Source organism: Mobula birostris, chromosome 2, assembly GCF_030028105.1.
Source record: "Mobula birostris isolate sMobBir1 chromosome 2, sMobBir1.hap1, whole genome shotgun sequence".
Classification (NCBI taxonomy): domain Eukaryota; kingdom Metazoa; phylum Chordata; class Chondrichthyes; order Myliobatiformes; family Myliobatidae; genus Mobula; species Mobula birostris.
In genome coordinates this window covers 28,606,933-28,622,425 of record NC_092371.1, presented here as the reverse complement: position 1 = coordinate 28,622,425, position 15,493 = coordinate 28,606,933, and the positions used below count along the sequence as shown (strand labels likewise).

General features: G+C 41.7%; 1 protein-coding gene across 2 annotated transcripts in view; it reads right to left on the bottom strand.

The window, feature by feature from the left end:
- ttll9 (tubulin tyrosine ligase-like family, member 9) overlaps positions 1–15,287 on the bottom strand; it is a 59,222-nt gene extending 43,935 nt beyond the window's left edge. For both annotated transcript variants that reach the window (XM_072239317.1, XM_072239326.1), the window contains exons 1-6: positions 15,229–15,287; positions 14,594–14,634; positions 11,541–11,633; positions 4,379–4,490; positions 1,551–1,736; positions 800–868 (exon numbers count right to left, since the gene is read on the bottom strand). In XM_072239317.1, coding sequence (XP_072095418.1) covers positions 800–868; positions 1,551–1,736; positions 4,379–4,490; positions 11,541–11,633; positions 14,594–14,634; positions 15,229–15,243 — 516 coding nt within the window. In that variant the 5' untranslated portion in view covers positions 15,244–15,287. The remainder of the gene's footprint in view (positions 1–799; positions 869–1,550; positions 1,737–4,378; positions 4,491–11,540; positions 11,634–14,593; positions 14,635–15,228) is intronic.
- Positions 15,288–15,493: the final 206 nt, after the last annotated feature.

Below are 15,493 nucleotides of genomic sequence, written 5' to 3'. Positions count from 1 at the left end.
TTTCCTGAGAAATATCAGCAGTGTCACATTAACATTCATTCTACTTAATGTCTGGAGGTTAAGGATACAGAGGAGTATGAGTGCGCGTGTGTGTAAATGTGCATGTTTATGTCTTAATGAGAAAAATAGAATTTTCAAAGAAATGCATGCTAATGTCATTGGATTCCTCAGAACTCAGCAACGGAGTACCAATTTCCTTGACTCTTGTCCTCAACTTACTAACCCTAATCCATACGTATTTGGAATATAGGAGTAAAATTAAGCACTTGGAGGAAACCCTTGCAGACACAGGGAGAATGAACTCCAGTCACGATCGCTGGTGCTGTAAAGTCTTATGCTAACTGGGACAGAAAGCATCGATGATGCATTTACTACAGTTGCATGAGAAAGCGCCATTAGAAGATCAGTGGGTGGCAATAGAAGAGTGCACAAGGAAGTCACAAAGGCAATGGTCACTTCAAAATGCTGAAAAGGGAGAAGATGATGTGCCTTGGAGTGAAACCTCTGAAGATGGCAAAACCTGTGAAGGGTAATCCATTGGATGTGGAACGCGGTGGGGTGGAAAGCAAGAATCAAAGCAAATTCAATCCTCACTCCGTCAGGAAAGAGAGAGGTGTGATAAGAGGATATACATGAAATGCTTTCAAAAGTTTTCTTATTTCAGGTTTCCAATCGCTGTAGTTTTTGATTTTCAAACATTGCAAGTTGTCAGTTGTATTCTTTGTTCCTTCCTAACCACAGGCCTTTCACCCGTTATATGGGAATGCTAGTTTAACAAGTTGATAGAGAAGAGTAGTACCTTTCTCCATTCCATGATATCTTTGAGTCTTCGGAAAAGAAAGATACCTTTTCCCTGTGACCTTGCAACCTAAAACGAAAAGTATTTCACGTAATAAGCAAAACTGAAATATACAATTCCTACCACTTGCCTGAATGATAAGAGTACATTAACATATGACACATGCCAGAAATTCAGTGGCTGTTTTGCTTGAAATTAAGGGGCTGATTAAATTGGAAAGCTTATTATCTACTGTGAAACTCATTTTATCACTAATTTCTTAGCTTTGCTCACAACATTGAATAACCAGTCAACCTTGGAATGTCAGTTGTTATCTATTCATATTGGTTGAACATTTAATACCTACTTTCTGGGCACTTGGTGATATGTGATGCTCACTGTTTTGCATGTATGATGCAACACAGAGTGTCATAGGAAGTCATTCCTGCCTGTGGCCATCAAACTTTACAATTCCTCCCTTGGAGGGTCAGACACCCTGAGCCAATATGCTGGTCCTGGACTTATTTCCTGGCATAATTTACATATTACTATTTAACTATTTATGGTTTTATTACTATTTAATTATTTATGGTGCAACTGTAACGAAAACCAATTTCCCCCGGGATCAATAAAGTATGACTATGACTATACTATGTATATATATGGATCAAAACTGAAAGGTGGGTGGGGTTATGCCGATAGAGGGAAGTGTGAACAGGGCTCGATTAAGCAGAAAGTGGGATAGGTGGGTTCTTGGTCTGCATTTCCTCACCGGTTTCATAATCCATGTGATTCCTGGGTTTTTCTTGAACTCCTCCACAAACAGGTGGTACTCAACAGGCAGCTCAAACGTCTTTGGAAAGAAGTCACATTTAGCCGCCTCTAGCTTCCCCTGCTCACGCTCCAGATGTTTGCGAAACCTCTTCAGGTTTTTTACCATGAAGTTTTTTCGTGTCAGCTTCCATTTGAGGAAAGAGAGAAAATGTAATCTAGATCTCAGTTTATGAACAGTGAATTGACACACAAATGGAGACGAAGTAACAATTTACCACTGCAAACAACAGGAATTCTGCAGACGCTGGAAATTCAAGCAACACACATAAAAGTTGCTGGTGAACGCAGTTAGACCTGACGAAGGGTCTCGGCCTGAAACGTCGACTACACCTCTTCCTAGAGATGCTGCCTGGCCTGCTGCGTTCACCAGCAACTTTTATGTGTGTTGCTTGAATTTACCATTGCACATTCTTTTTAACTGGAAGAGATAATGTTTAGTCAGCTGGGAGGCTGTCACTGTTAGAAGGTTTGTACAGAACTTCTTATAGTATGAAGGATCAATACCAATGCTGACCAAACCACCTGTTTCTTTTTCATTTATGTAAAAATGTAAAAATCATCTTCAGAATAAAACAATTAGTATTGTTTCATGGACTGCTTTGTCGAGCACCTCCACGCCATCCGCCACAAGTGGGGCTTTGTGGTGGCCAAACATTTTAATTCAGATTATTGATATCTCCTCCGGTAAACAAATTCCACCCCTCCCCCCACTTTCCTCTATTCCCCTCTCTCCTCTCCTATCAGATTCCTTCTTCTCCAGCCTTTGACCTTTCCCACCTACCTGGCTTCACCTATCACCTTCCAGCTAACCTCCTTCCCCTCCCCGACACTTATTTATTTTGGTATCTTCCCCCTTCCTTCTCAGTCCTGAAGAAGAGCCTCAGCCCGAAACATCAACTGTCTGTTCATTTCCACGGATGCCACTTGACCTGTTGAGTTCCTCCAGCAGTTTTTAAATTTATGTATGAACGTATGTATCTATGCATGTAGTTATTTATTGAGATACAGTGTGGAATAGGCCCTTCTGGCCCTTTGACCCATGCCACCCAGAAACCTCTGATTTAATCCTAGCCTAATCACAGGACAATTTACAATGACCAATTAACCTACCAATTTTGTGTGTGCAGCTTTGGATTTCCAGCATCTGCAGAATTTCTCATGTTTATCATTTACGCTGTATCTTTAAGATGGTGAAATGTTCAATATACAGCACTGCAAGTAAGATAAAAATTTTACAACAAGCCACATAATGAACTATCATGATGACCAAAAGCTTAGTAAAAATGTGAAAGGCTCTGATGAAAGGCTTTCAACATGAAATAGAGACTTCTTCTCCACCCATCAATGTGGGCTGACCTGGTGAATATTTAAGCATTTTCTGTCTTTATTTTAGATTTTTGGCCACTGTAGTTTTTTTTTTCTTTCAAACCTTACCATACATGTCATTGGGTCCTAGGTCTTATCAGCGTTTCATCCCATTCATTTATCCATTTTTTTTAACTAATGGTAATTTATCTCAGCTTCCCATCCCCAATCCAGCTACGCCTGCGTTAACAATATATTAAATTCTTTGACTATAAAGCTTCATTGTTACCCTTGATTCTTATTCGTCAAAGTCAACCCTTGGTTCTGCAGTCATTGTTTAATAGAACCCTCAGAAATGGATGAAAATCAAAAATCATCAGATTTCCAGCACTGATAACAAAAACAGAAAGTGCTGAAAACCCAGCAAGTCAGGTAACATCTGTGGAAGGAGAAAGACTTCACTTCAGTTCTGACAAAAGGTCATAGACTTGACCCATTGACTGTTTCTCTCCTCACAGATACCATCTGATCTGCTGAGTTTTTCCAGCATTTTCTGTTTTTGCCACAAATTTATATTTCCAGATACCACAAACTGAGTCAGCTGATAATAACCTGAGTCAACCAGTTTTAGCTGATAACCTATATTAACTGGGAAATGGCAGGCCACTTTCATACCACTGCAAGTGAAAACTACAAGGTTAAGAAAATACAACAGTGAGGCCAAATTAAATTAATAAATACTTAAAATAATCTTCTTACTCAAAATCCACATTTTTGTGGGCACAGCATACCTTGTTATAACACAGGATGAAAAAAAATAGAAAATCTAAAATAGCTCTAAATGATAAGAGATTGAAAGCTGTTAGTGTTCTGAAGACCTGGTTGCTCTTGAATCATTGAAATTAATGTGCAGATACACTAAACAATTAGGAAAGCAATAGTATGTTGGGCTTAATTGCAAAAATTTTGAGTGTGCATGTTTTACTAGACTTGGAATACAATGTACAGCTCTGATTTCCCTAAGTCAGGAGGGATACATTACCAATGTCTTTTGTCGGCTGAGCAGGAAGTTATACCACATCTGGTTCCTACAGGCATATTACACATGCACATACATATTAAAAAAAGCATGCAGCCATTTAGGCACATCCTTTCCCATCTTAAAAACTGACTCATTGAAAAAACTTGGCTTGTTCAGCTCCACCAATATTCAACCTCCTTACTCCAGCAATCCCTAATGTCTCCAGCACTCGGGTCTTTTCCATTATATCAAAAACACAAAATAAATTCTTATTATCATAAGATATGTTTTTCAGGGAATGTCTGAAGTAAGATCTAATAATGATATTTTCCTATCTCTCATAAGCATGGAAATGATCCTCTTAGTGATCTGTATAATCCAGTTTGCTATGGTGAAGTTTTCCACCATACCTGTGGGAGGCAGGAGTTCCACTTTCATACCTCATAGTGATTACGAAAGTGACAGACACGAACATGTTCATCCATATACATGTAGCCAAAGTTCTCTCGCAGCCAGCTGATGTCACACCAGTAAAAGTCCCATTCACCTTCACTGTCAACAAGGGAGAACTCAATGACAAACAGGATATAAACACAAGCAGCAGAGAAAAAGCACACAAATCAAAAACACCATTCAATGCTGCCAAATACAGTCACTTCACAAGTCACCATGTGTCTGTTTCTCAGATTCATAATCAGAGTTCAGAATCCAGATAACTTTATCCTGCCAGTGTTTTTTTTTCCATTCTTAGGGTTCATCCTTCAAATTTCCATCTTGAATCGCTTTTAAGCTCAGGAACAGTGAATTTTTCCTTGGTTAAGAAAAAGCTTTAAATGGGATTTTAAATGGCAGGGATAGGGAAGAGCATGTTTTTTTTTAGTGAAACATAACCACTTGATCTCTACAGGAAAGACATGCGCCACATGCTAACTTTATAAAGTTTGCACACAATGTTCTAATAACCTTAGTGGCATGCAGAGCAACATGCAAATTGTAGCATTATTGTGCAGCACTAAATTGTCATTCATTTCAATAATTCACAGGAAGTGACTAAAAAAAAGATATTGAATGACTCATTTGTTTTCTTAAAAGCTTATGGTCAAACAAGTATCTTGTAGACATGGCTGGCCTAGTCATCTTCACCTTGAATTATGCACAACTACAAGAATGGAGAGAGGACACACAGAAGAGCACAAATTGTTGGGAGGAGGAAGGGAGAGCTCTCACACCAAGTTAGTCAATCTATAAATAGATTTTAAGGAAATGGGTGTTTAGTAATGAGTGTTATTAATAGTTAATTCATCTGAACAGCATTGAAGAGATTATCACTGAAATCTGCCAATTTCTGCCACCACTATAGTGACCTAAATGTAGTCATCTTGACAACATGTGAATTACATCATTAGACATTCCTAATGTATTCTTAGGGGGCAGCTTAACATTCTGTGGATGTCAACATGACTGTGGCACTTGTAAATATCTGCTTAAGATGTTAGCAATATTTTCTAGCTTGCAGTACATTGATTCATAAGTGACCTCATTGTTGTTGCCTATACACAGATAGAAGGCCTTGACTCATTTCCTCCTCTAAGAGGAGTATATGTGAGGGTTGCACAGATTAAGGGCTTCCACATCATATTACAAGTTGGTCACTAACTTCATACATTATTTTGCTTGCATCACAACAGCTCAGCCCTACCCAGAATGTGAAGTGGATTTTACTCTCCAATACCAACTACTTGTTACCACCCATGCGAGCACCTGTTATATTGGTGGTAAGCAACACTACCTCATTTTAGACCTGTCCTCCAAACTAGATGTGTGTGAATCAGAACAATCGAAAAACAAAAAAATGGGGTTGTCAATAGTTACATTTTGTAGATAATTTCTGGGGTGCAAGGCTAAGAAACTCAAGGCCCCCCAAGAATATATTACGAGTATCTAGAGATGTAATCATATTACTTTTCTTAAACCTAGAAACCTATGTGGTGACTGGAATCATATCTCTGGATTGCAACGTTGAACCAACTGTAGATGTGTGCTCTATTCACACCGGCCAGGTGCGTGCCATTTTAAGTCTTCCTACTCTCATTTTGGCCTATCTGTCCTCAGCATTCTCCGCTGCTACAGAGAGACCAAAAGCAAATAGGAGAAATAGCATCTCATATTCTACTTAGGTAGCCTACAGCCAAATGGTATTAACATTAAATTTTCTAATTTCAGGTAACTCAAAATCTTCCACACATAATAACTGGAACATCTAATCATTTTCTCCCTTTGTTCTTCCATCCCATTTCCTCTGTTCTAAAGGGAGTTCTTGTATTCTGAGGCTGTGCTCTTTGGTTCTAGACACCCTACTATTGGAAACATCCTCTCAACATCCACCCTATCTATGCCTTTCAATATTCAACAAGTTTCAATGAGATCCCCCCCCCCCATTGTACTAAACTCTAGCAAGTACAGGCCGAGAGTTATTAAATGCTCCTCAAACATTAACTCTTTCATTCCCAGGATCATTCCCATGAACCTCCTTTGGATCCACCCCAATGCCAGCACAACCTTTCTTAGGTAAGGGGCCCAAAACTGCTCATAATACTTCAAAGTGCATCTAACAAATACCTTATGAAGTCTAGAAACACCTAAACCTTTAAAGGAACTACATGGAACTGAGAAATCAGCTGCTGCGCAGGTTGACAGTGTTGTTAAGAAGGCATATGGTGTGTTGGCATTCATCAACCATGGAATTGAGTTCAAGAGCAGTGAGGTAACGTTACAGCCATACAAGACCTTGTCAGGCCGCACTTGGAGTACTGTGTTCAGTTCTGGTCACCTCACTACAGGAAGGACGTGGATACTATAGAAAGAGTTCGGAGGAGATTTACAAGAATGTTGCCTGGATTGGAGTGTGTGCCTTATGAGAATAGGTGAAGTGAACTTGGCCTTTTCTCCTTCAAGTGACGGAGGACAAGAGGTGACCTGATAGACATGTAAAAAATGATGAGAGGCATTAATCATGTGGATAGCCAGAGGCTTTTTCCCAGGGTTGAAATGGCTAATACGAGGGGGCATAGTTTTAAGGTTCTTGGAAGTAGGTACAAGGGGGTTGTCAGAGTTAAGTGGGTGCATGGAATGCACTGCTAGTGAAGGTGGTAGAAGGGAATACAATAGGATCTTTTAAGAGTCTCTTCATTAGGAACAAGGAGATTAGAGAAAGAGAGGGCTATGCACTAGGGAAATTCTAGGCAGTTTCTAGAGTAGGTTACATGGTCAGCACAACATTGTGGACTGAAGAGCCTGTAAAGTGCTGTAGATTTCTATGTTATAAAAGACTGGTCGGCTCTACAAATAGGCTGACACAGATGTCTGCTCAGTCCATGCCATCTCAGGCTGCGGGATCGGACGGCATCTCAGGGCAATTACTCAGGATGTGGGCAGCACAACTAGCAGGTGTGTTTACAGACATTTTTAATCTCTCCCTCTCCCAGTATAAAGCGGCCTTCTGCTTCAAATTATGGTGACTTGATAGAGGTGTACAAGATGATAAAAGGCATAAATAGAGTGGACAGCTAGCATCTTTTTCCCTGGGCAACAATGGCTAATACTAGAGGACATACTTTTAAGGTGATTACAATCAAGTATACGGAAAATGTCAGAGGTAGTTATCTTAAAAAAAAAACGCATGGAACGCACTAAAGGATATGGTGGTAGAGGCAGATACTTCAGGGGCATTCAAGAAACACTGAGACAAGCACATAGATGAAAGAAAAATGAAAGGGTAAGTGGGACAGAAGGGTTAGATTGATCTTGGAGTAGGTTAAAAGTTGGCACAGCATCGTGGAACCTGTACTGTTCTATGTTCTATGCAGGTGTGATTGTCAACTTCAGGTTCTTTGCTACATTCTGCTATTATTTATCATCATCTCTTCAAGAAAGCAAGTATATGTGAGAGATATGACAGTCATGACTGAATAAATACCAATGTGAAATCCAAGTTATGTATGTGAGGGTGATAAATGAGCTGAACGATCATATCCATTCATAATTGATGGAGTCCAAATAGAGGAGCGATGAAGAGTGGACAATGTTAATGGTGCAGTTGATTGAATACCCCATTTGGTAACTTGTCATAGTGTTAAATTTCTTACTGCACTACGTGTACATCTGATAAGCAACATCCCAAACTGTGTCCTATCCTGCTTCTACTTCCTACTAGAGAGCCTCCAGTTATGTGGCTGCACTCCTTCCTAACTCTTCATCAAAGCTTCCAATAAACATGGTCCATGCATTCCCATATACACAGCTACACTCAATGTCTCACAGCATAGATTCAGCCTGCAGACTGTGGCTCACTAACGATTTCAATTACAATGTACTCCTTGGAACGTAGAAGATTGAGGGGAGATTTGATAGCAGCATACAAAATTATGAGGGGTATAAATAGGATAAATGCAAGCAGGCTTTTTCCACTGAGGTTTGGTGGGACTACAATTAGAGGTCATGGGTTAAGGGTGAAGGGTAAAAAGTTTCAGGGAAACATGAGGAGAAACTTCTTCACTCAGAGGGTTACGAGACTGAGGAACAAGCTGCCATCGCAAGTGGTGTATGCAAGCTCGATTGAGAGAAGTTTGGATAGGTACATGGATGGTAGGGTATGGAGGGCTGTGGTTCTGGTGCAGGTCGATGGGAAAAGGCAGTTTAAATGGTTCTGCTTGGACTAGATGGGCCAAAGGACCTATTTCTGTTTTGTACTTTTCTATGACCACATTCAAAAACAGCAGGCTTTCTTTAAATAATGCCTGACCACTACTGATGCATACATCCAACAGCATGGGTAGAATTAGTTGCTAGTGGCAACAGGTAACCCTTATTTACCATGTTGCTTGCAACTGAATGAATGAGTGCTACCTTGTCATATACAGTAATCCATATACAGGCCACCCTCACATTCTGGCATTTCGGGTAATGGAAATTCACACCTACAGAATTCACAAATCATTACCAAACAATCTATGAATCAGAATATTCACTATTACAAAATTTATGTGAAAAGTAGTAAACAAGTAAGCACAATTTTTCCGACTCACATTTCTTAACACGTAACATATGACGCAGTTTCACATTCCTGGAAATTATAATGGGCCATTTCTAGAAATGCAAACCTAATCTAACACCAGGGTTACCTGTTAAGGTATTTGGATCTTATCCTGTTTAACAACCATAAGGCACGTACAAGGCATTAGTTAAATCAGCAATGACCTAATCAAATGAAAGGGCAAGCAAAAAAAATGAAGAAAAACAAGGGAGCTTTCTGCAGAAACCTATACACTATTCAAATGGTTATTATTACCTCAAACACGAGGAAATCTGCAGATGCTGGAAGTTCAAGCAACACACACAAAATGCTGGTGGAACACAACAGGCCAGGCAGCATCTATAGGAAGTACAGTTGACGTTTCGGGTCAAGACCCTTTGGCAGGACTAACGGAAAAAGGAGATAGTAAGAGATATGAAAGTGGGAGGGGGAGACCTGAAATGATGGGAGAAGACAGGAGGGGGAGGGATGAAGCCAAGAGCTGGACAGTTGATTGGCAAAACGGACACAAGGCTGAAGAAGGGAGAGTATCATAGGAAGAAAGAAAGGGGGAGGGGAGCACCAGAGGAAGATGGAGAACAGGCAAGGAGTTATTGTGGGAGGGACAGAGAGAGACATAAATGAATAAAGTAAGAAGGGGAGGAGGGGCATTAACAGAAGTTTGAGAAGTCAATGTTCATGCCATCAGGTTGGAGGCTACCCAGACAGAATATAAGGTGTTGTTCCTCCAACCTGAGTGTGGCTTCATCTCGACAGTGGAGGAGGCCGTGGATAGACATATCAGAATGGGAATGGGACATGGAATTAAAATGTGTGGCCACTGGGAGATCCTGCTTTCTCTGGCGGACAGAGGGTAGGTGTTCAGCGAAGCAATCTCCCAATCTGCGCCGGGTCTCACTAATACATAGAAGGCCACACTGGGAGCACCGGACGCAGTACATCACCCCAGCTGACTCATAGGTGAAGTGTCACCTCACCTGGAAGGACTGTCTGGGGCCTGAATGGTGGTGAGGGAGGAAGTGTAAGGGCAGATATGGCACTTGTTTCACTTACAAGGATAAGTGCAAGGAGGGAGATCGGTGGGAAGGGATGGGGGGGATGAATGGACAAGGGAGTCGCGTAGGGAGCAATCCCTGCGGAAAGCAGGGGGGAGGGGAGGGGAGGGAAAGTTGTGCTTGGAGTTGGGATCCCATTGGAGATGGCGGAAGTTACGGAGAATTATATGTTGGACAAGGAGGCTGGTGGGGTGGTGGGTGAAGACAAGAGGAACCCTATCCCTAGTGAGGTGGTGGGAGGATGGGGTGAGAGCAGATGTGCGTGAAATGGGAGAGATGCGTTTGAGGGCAGAGTTAATGGTGGAGGAAGTGAAGCCCTTTTCTTTAAAAAAGGAGGACATCTCCTTCGTCCTGGAAAGAAAAGCCTCATCCTGAGAGCAGATGCGGTGGAGACGGAGGAATTGACAGAAGGGGATGGCATTATTACAAGTAACAGGGTGGGAAGAGGAATTGTCCAGGTAGCTGTGAGAGTCCGTGGGCTTATAGTAGACATCAGTAATCAGCTGCCTCCAGAGATAAGAGACAGAGAGATCAAGAAAGGGGAGGGAGGTGTCGGAAATGGACCAGGTAAATTTGAGGGCAGGATGGAAGTTGGAGGCAAAGTTGATGAAGTCAACAAGCTCAGCATGCATGCAGGAAGCAGTGCCAATGCAGTCATCGATGTAGCAAAGGAAAAGTGGGGGAAGGATACCAGTATAGGCTTGGAACATGGACTGTTCCACATAGCCAACAAAAAGGCAGGCATAGCTAGGACCCATACGGGTGCCCATAGCTACACCTTTAGTATGGAGGAATTGGGAGGAGCCAAAGGAGAAATTATTAAGAGCAAGGACTAATTCTGCTAGACGGAGGAGAGTGGTGGTAGGGGGGAAATGGTTGGGTCTGGAATCCAGAAAGAAATGGAGAGCTTTGAGACCTTCCTGGTGGGGGATGGAGGTATTACCTAGCTGTTTTTTTAAACTCACAACTGTACCTCACTGACTTTAAAGCCTTCACTGAGCCTATGAAAACTACCAGAAGTATTCTTTCTTTTAAATGGTGTATAGAACATAGAAAGGTAGAACACAAAAATATACTGTTTAGCCCACAATGTTGAACCCAGTTAATTAAGCAAGCTAATGACACCTAATCTCTTCTGCCTCCACATGGTCTATGTAAAAATAAGAGAGTTGCTTAGGTTTCAAAGAGAAGTCTTCCAGAGTTCAAAGATTCTGCATCTGCTACAGAAAGCAGATTGTTGGAAGAAGATTACAACCTTTCCTCTAACCCAACAACTTTTTCAGACCTGGACTGATCATTCTGCGCTTTTTAATCCTATCCTGAGTCCTTTATGTTCTGCAAAGATTTCTCAGAACAGAAAAGCTGCTACAAACTTACACCCAACTAATGTTATTCTCCGCTCATTTCCCTCATCCCACCACATATTCACTGATCCAACAATTAGAGGGTACTCACTCCTTAACTTCAACCCATCCAGGTCGCTGCCGCAGAACATCCAGGATAGTATTTGTCAAAACACATTTGAATCGTATGATGCTACGTTGCTCCCTAGAAGTGAGAAATACTATTACTGTTCAAAGAAACTTTGAGTCTAGCATTACAAACCAGTACTCAAGATGCAAATTACTGAATCACCCCAATGTACAGGGGAGGGGGGGGGGGAGAGAGAGAGACAGAGACAGAGACAGAGAGAGAGAGAGAGAGACAGAGAGAGAGACAGAGAGAGAAAAAAAGGGAAAATGATGCTGGAAAGGAGCAGAGTGATAGAGTGGAGAGAAAGTGTTGATTGGTGGAGGTGGAGGAGATGGGGAAGAAAAGAGAGAAAATGGATAAATCACCAGGCCTGGATGAAATCTATCCCAACCTATGCTGTTAAATATGAGAAGAAATGAGTCTCTGTCTTGTCAGAAGACTGAAAGTGGCTAGTGTTGTACCATTGTTGAAAATGGAAACAGGAGGGACAAACAATGCAAAGTCAGAGTGGTTAAGCTTTAGTAGTGGGAGATTATTGGAATCCAGTTCGAGAGAGAGTATGAGCCTTGAGTTAGAAATATGAACTGAGGACAGACAGCATGGGAAGACTGATTCTGGCTAACTCGAATGTATTTTCGTAGAATGTAACAAGTGCAATACATATGTTTAATGTAGTCTGTCTAGAATTTCATAAGGCTTTTGAAAAAGTCCTACATGGCAGGCATGTCAAAAATGTGAAGCCCTGTGGATCCAAAGGACAGTGAAAAATTGGGTCCAGTATCGGTTCAATGGCAGCAAAGGGCAATAGTTAACAGGCATTTTTGCAAGTTTAGCCCACAATGCCCCAACCTAAGTCTTGTTAATTTCACTGATTTAGACTTGAATGTACAGGGACATGACGAATAAGTTTGTAGATGATATAAAAGCTGATAGTATAATCTGCAGTGGAATGGAACATTTTATTTCAGGAAAATAGAGATAACCTGGCCACTGGCAGAAAAGTGGTAAATAGAATTTAAACCAGAAAGTGGTGAATTGTTGTATTTTGGGAGGTGCAACAAGGAAAGAGAATTACACAATAAATGGAAGAATACTGAGTGAAGCAAAAAAAGGGTCTTTGGAAAATTTCTCTAGAAATCCATAAGAGCAGCAAGACAGATCAAGAAGATGGTTTATAAAGGCATACTATCCAATATTAGCAGAGGCATAGAATACAAGTCACGTTGTGCCAGAACTGTATGCTACATTTGGTCACAGGAACTGGAAAACTGCAGCTATGATGCGAGATTAGTTAAACTAGGAATGCTTGCTTCAGAATAGGGACTCTATGAAATAAGGGGCAAAGGTTGAGTAATTGGGAAGGACATATTCTTAGCAAAAGGGTCAAAAAAACTTGGGGACATGAATTAAAAGTAAACAGTTGAAGGATTGGAGGATAATGGGAAAAATGGGCTGTAGGTATCTGGAAAACGTACATTATACATCTATTTATTGATTACAGCCCAGCGTTCAACACCATCACATCCTCATACTAATTAACAAGATCCAAAACCTGGGCCTCTGTACCTCCCTCTGCAACTGGGTCTTTGCCTTCCTCATCAGGAAACCACAGTCAGTGCGGATCAGAAATAACATCTCCTTCTCAATAATGATCAACACCGGTGTACCTTAAGGATGCATGATTAACCCACTGCTCTGCTCTCTCTATACCCATGACTACGTGGCTAGTCACAGCTCAAACACCACCTATAAACTTGCCAATGACACAACCAGTGTTAGCAGAATTTCAGATGGTGACAAGGAAGCATACAGGAGTGAAATAGATCAAATGTTGAGTGGTGTAGCAACAACAACCTTGCGCTCAATGTCAGTAAGACCAAGGAAAAGATTGTGGACTTCAGGAAGGAGAAGTTGGGGGAATGCACACCAGTCCTCAGAGGGCTCAGCAGTGGAAAGGGTGAGCAGTTTCAGTTCCAGAGTGACAATATCTCTGAGGATCTATCTTGGGCCCAACATATTGTTGCAATTAAAAAGAAGGTACGATGGCAGCTATACTTCATTAGGAGTTTGAGGAAATTTGGTATGTCACCAAAGACTATCAAATTTTTACAGATATACCATGAAGTGCATTCTAACTGGTTGCATCACCATCTTGTATGGAGGGGCCACTGCACAGGATAGAAAGGTGCAAACACAGCCAGCTCCATCTTGGACATTAGTCTTCCCAGCATCAAGGACATCTTCAAAAGGCAATGCTTCAAAAAGGCGGCACCTATCATTAAAGACCCTCTTCACTCAAGACATGCCCCTTGTCATTGCTGCCATCAAAAAGGATATACAGGAGCATGAAGACACACACTCAAGTGTTTTAGGAACAGCTTCTTCCCTTCTGCCATCAGATTTCTGAATGGACAATGAACCCATGTACACTACATCACTATTTGTTTTTTCCTCTCTTTTGTACTATTTTAATTTATAAATTTCTTATTGTAATTGATAGCATTATTATGTATTGCATAGTACTGCTGCTGCAAAACAAATTCAAGAACATATGCCAATGATATTAAACTTGATTCTAATCTCATTGCCTGAAAGTAGGATAAAGGCACAAATCCTCGTCATATTTAAACAGTATTTGGATGTGTGCTTGACCACAAGAAGGAAGGCACGATTCAGCCTTTTTTTTCAACCTGCATAGACACAATGGGTCAAATGGATGCCTCAAACCAAATGTTTCATGACTCCATGAATCAGAGAGATAGAAGACAGAAAAGTGTTGTAACGTGAGCATTATTAAAAGGATATTTGGGGGTTCTACTTCCGTTCTTTTTATTGCCGGTGGGCTTTGTACATAGTGTACCTGTACGGGTTGTGAAAGCGTCTGTATATACATAACGGTTTTGAAGTTCGAGATAAAGTTGTTTGTTGGGCATGAAGTTGTCGACTGTGCCTTTTTCAAAGTAGAAGTTACTACAGTAAGTTCATTGAATAGACTAAACAGGCCACTCGCTATTGAAGAAAACGTGTCAACCCACCTTTGTTTCAGATTACCAAATGATCCTTTGTTCACAATGGTCTACAAATAAAGAAAGATTGGTCATTGCACCTTCAAAACCAGAAAGGAAGTACAAAGAGGCACGTGAAGGGGTACATGGGGAGTCGAGGTAAGGAGGCAAGGCATGGATGGAAAAGCTAGTGAGAGGCAGGAAGGAAACGGGGGTAGAAAGGGAGGGATGAAAGAATGGGGGATTTAAAACGAAAGAGGGAAGAGAGGTGTATAGAGAGGGAGGGGAGGAAGAAAGTAGAGAGAGCGGAAGGGGAAGAGGAGGTGTTGACGGAGGAAAGGAGGAAAGATATCGGTGTACGAGGGAGAAGAAGGGGTTGTAAAAGGAAGGGGTGTTGTAAAGGGAGGAGAGAAGTGAGGGATATAGGGAGGGAAGAGATGGTGCAGAGGGAGAGGGGGAAATGGGGAAGCGGGGAAGAAAAAAGAGGGAAGAGTGGGTGGGGAGAGAGGGAGGGGCAGAGGAAGGGGGGGGAGAAATAAAGACCGTGACGGATCAGAAACGGTAGGGAGGGACAGAATGGAAAGAATAAGCGGGTGGAGTGGAGTGTGAGCGCTGAGGAGTGAAATGGACAAAGTGCGGTGGAATATTCGGGAGTAAATTCCCACCTTGCTGCGGTTCATGGCGCCTCTCGCGTTGCTCCATCGCCATGGCAACGACGCACTGAGTGCATGCGTATTTGCGTAAAGAAGGACTGCTCCGAGGGTGATGCTTTGGGAGAGTTGAGGCGGGATGGGCATGCGCACCTGTGATTGGTGGGAAGCCTGTTAGAGACACTGATTGCTGGAAAACCTGGATAGAGACACTGATTGGTGGAAAACCTGGATAGAGACACTGATTGGTGGAAAACCTGGATAGAGACACTGACTGGTG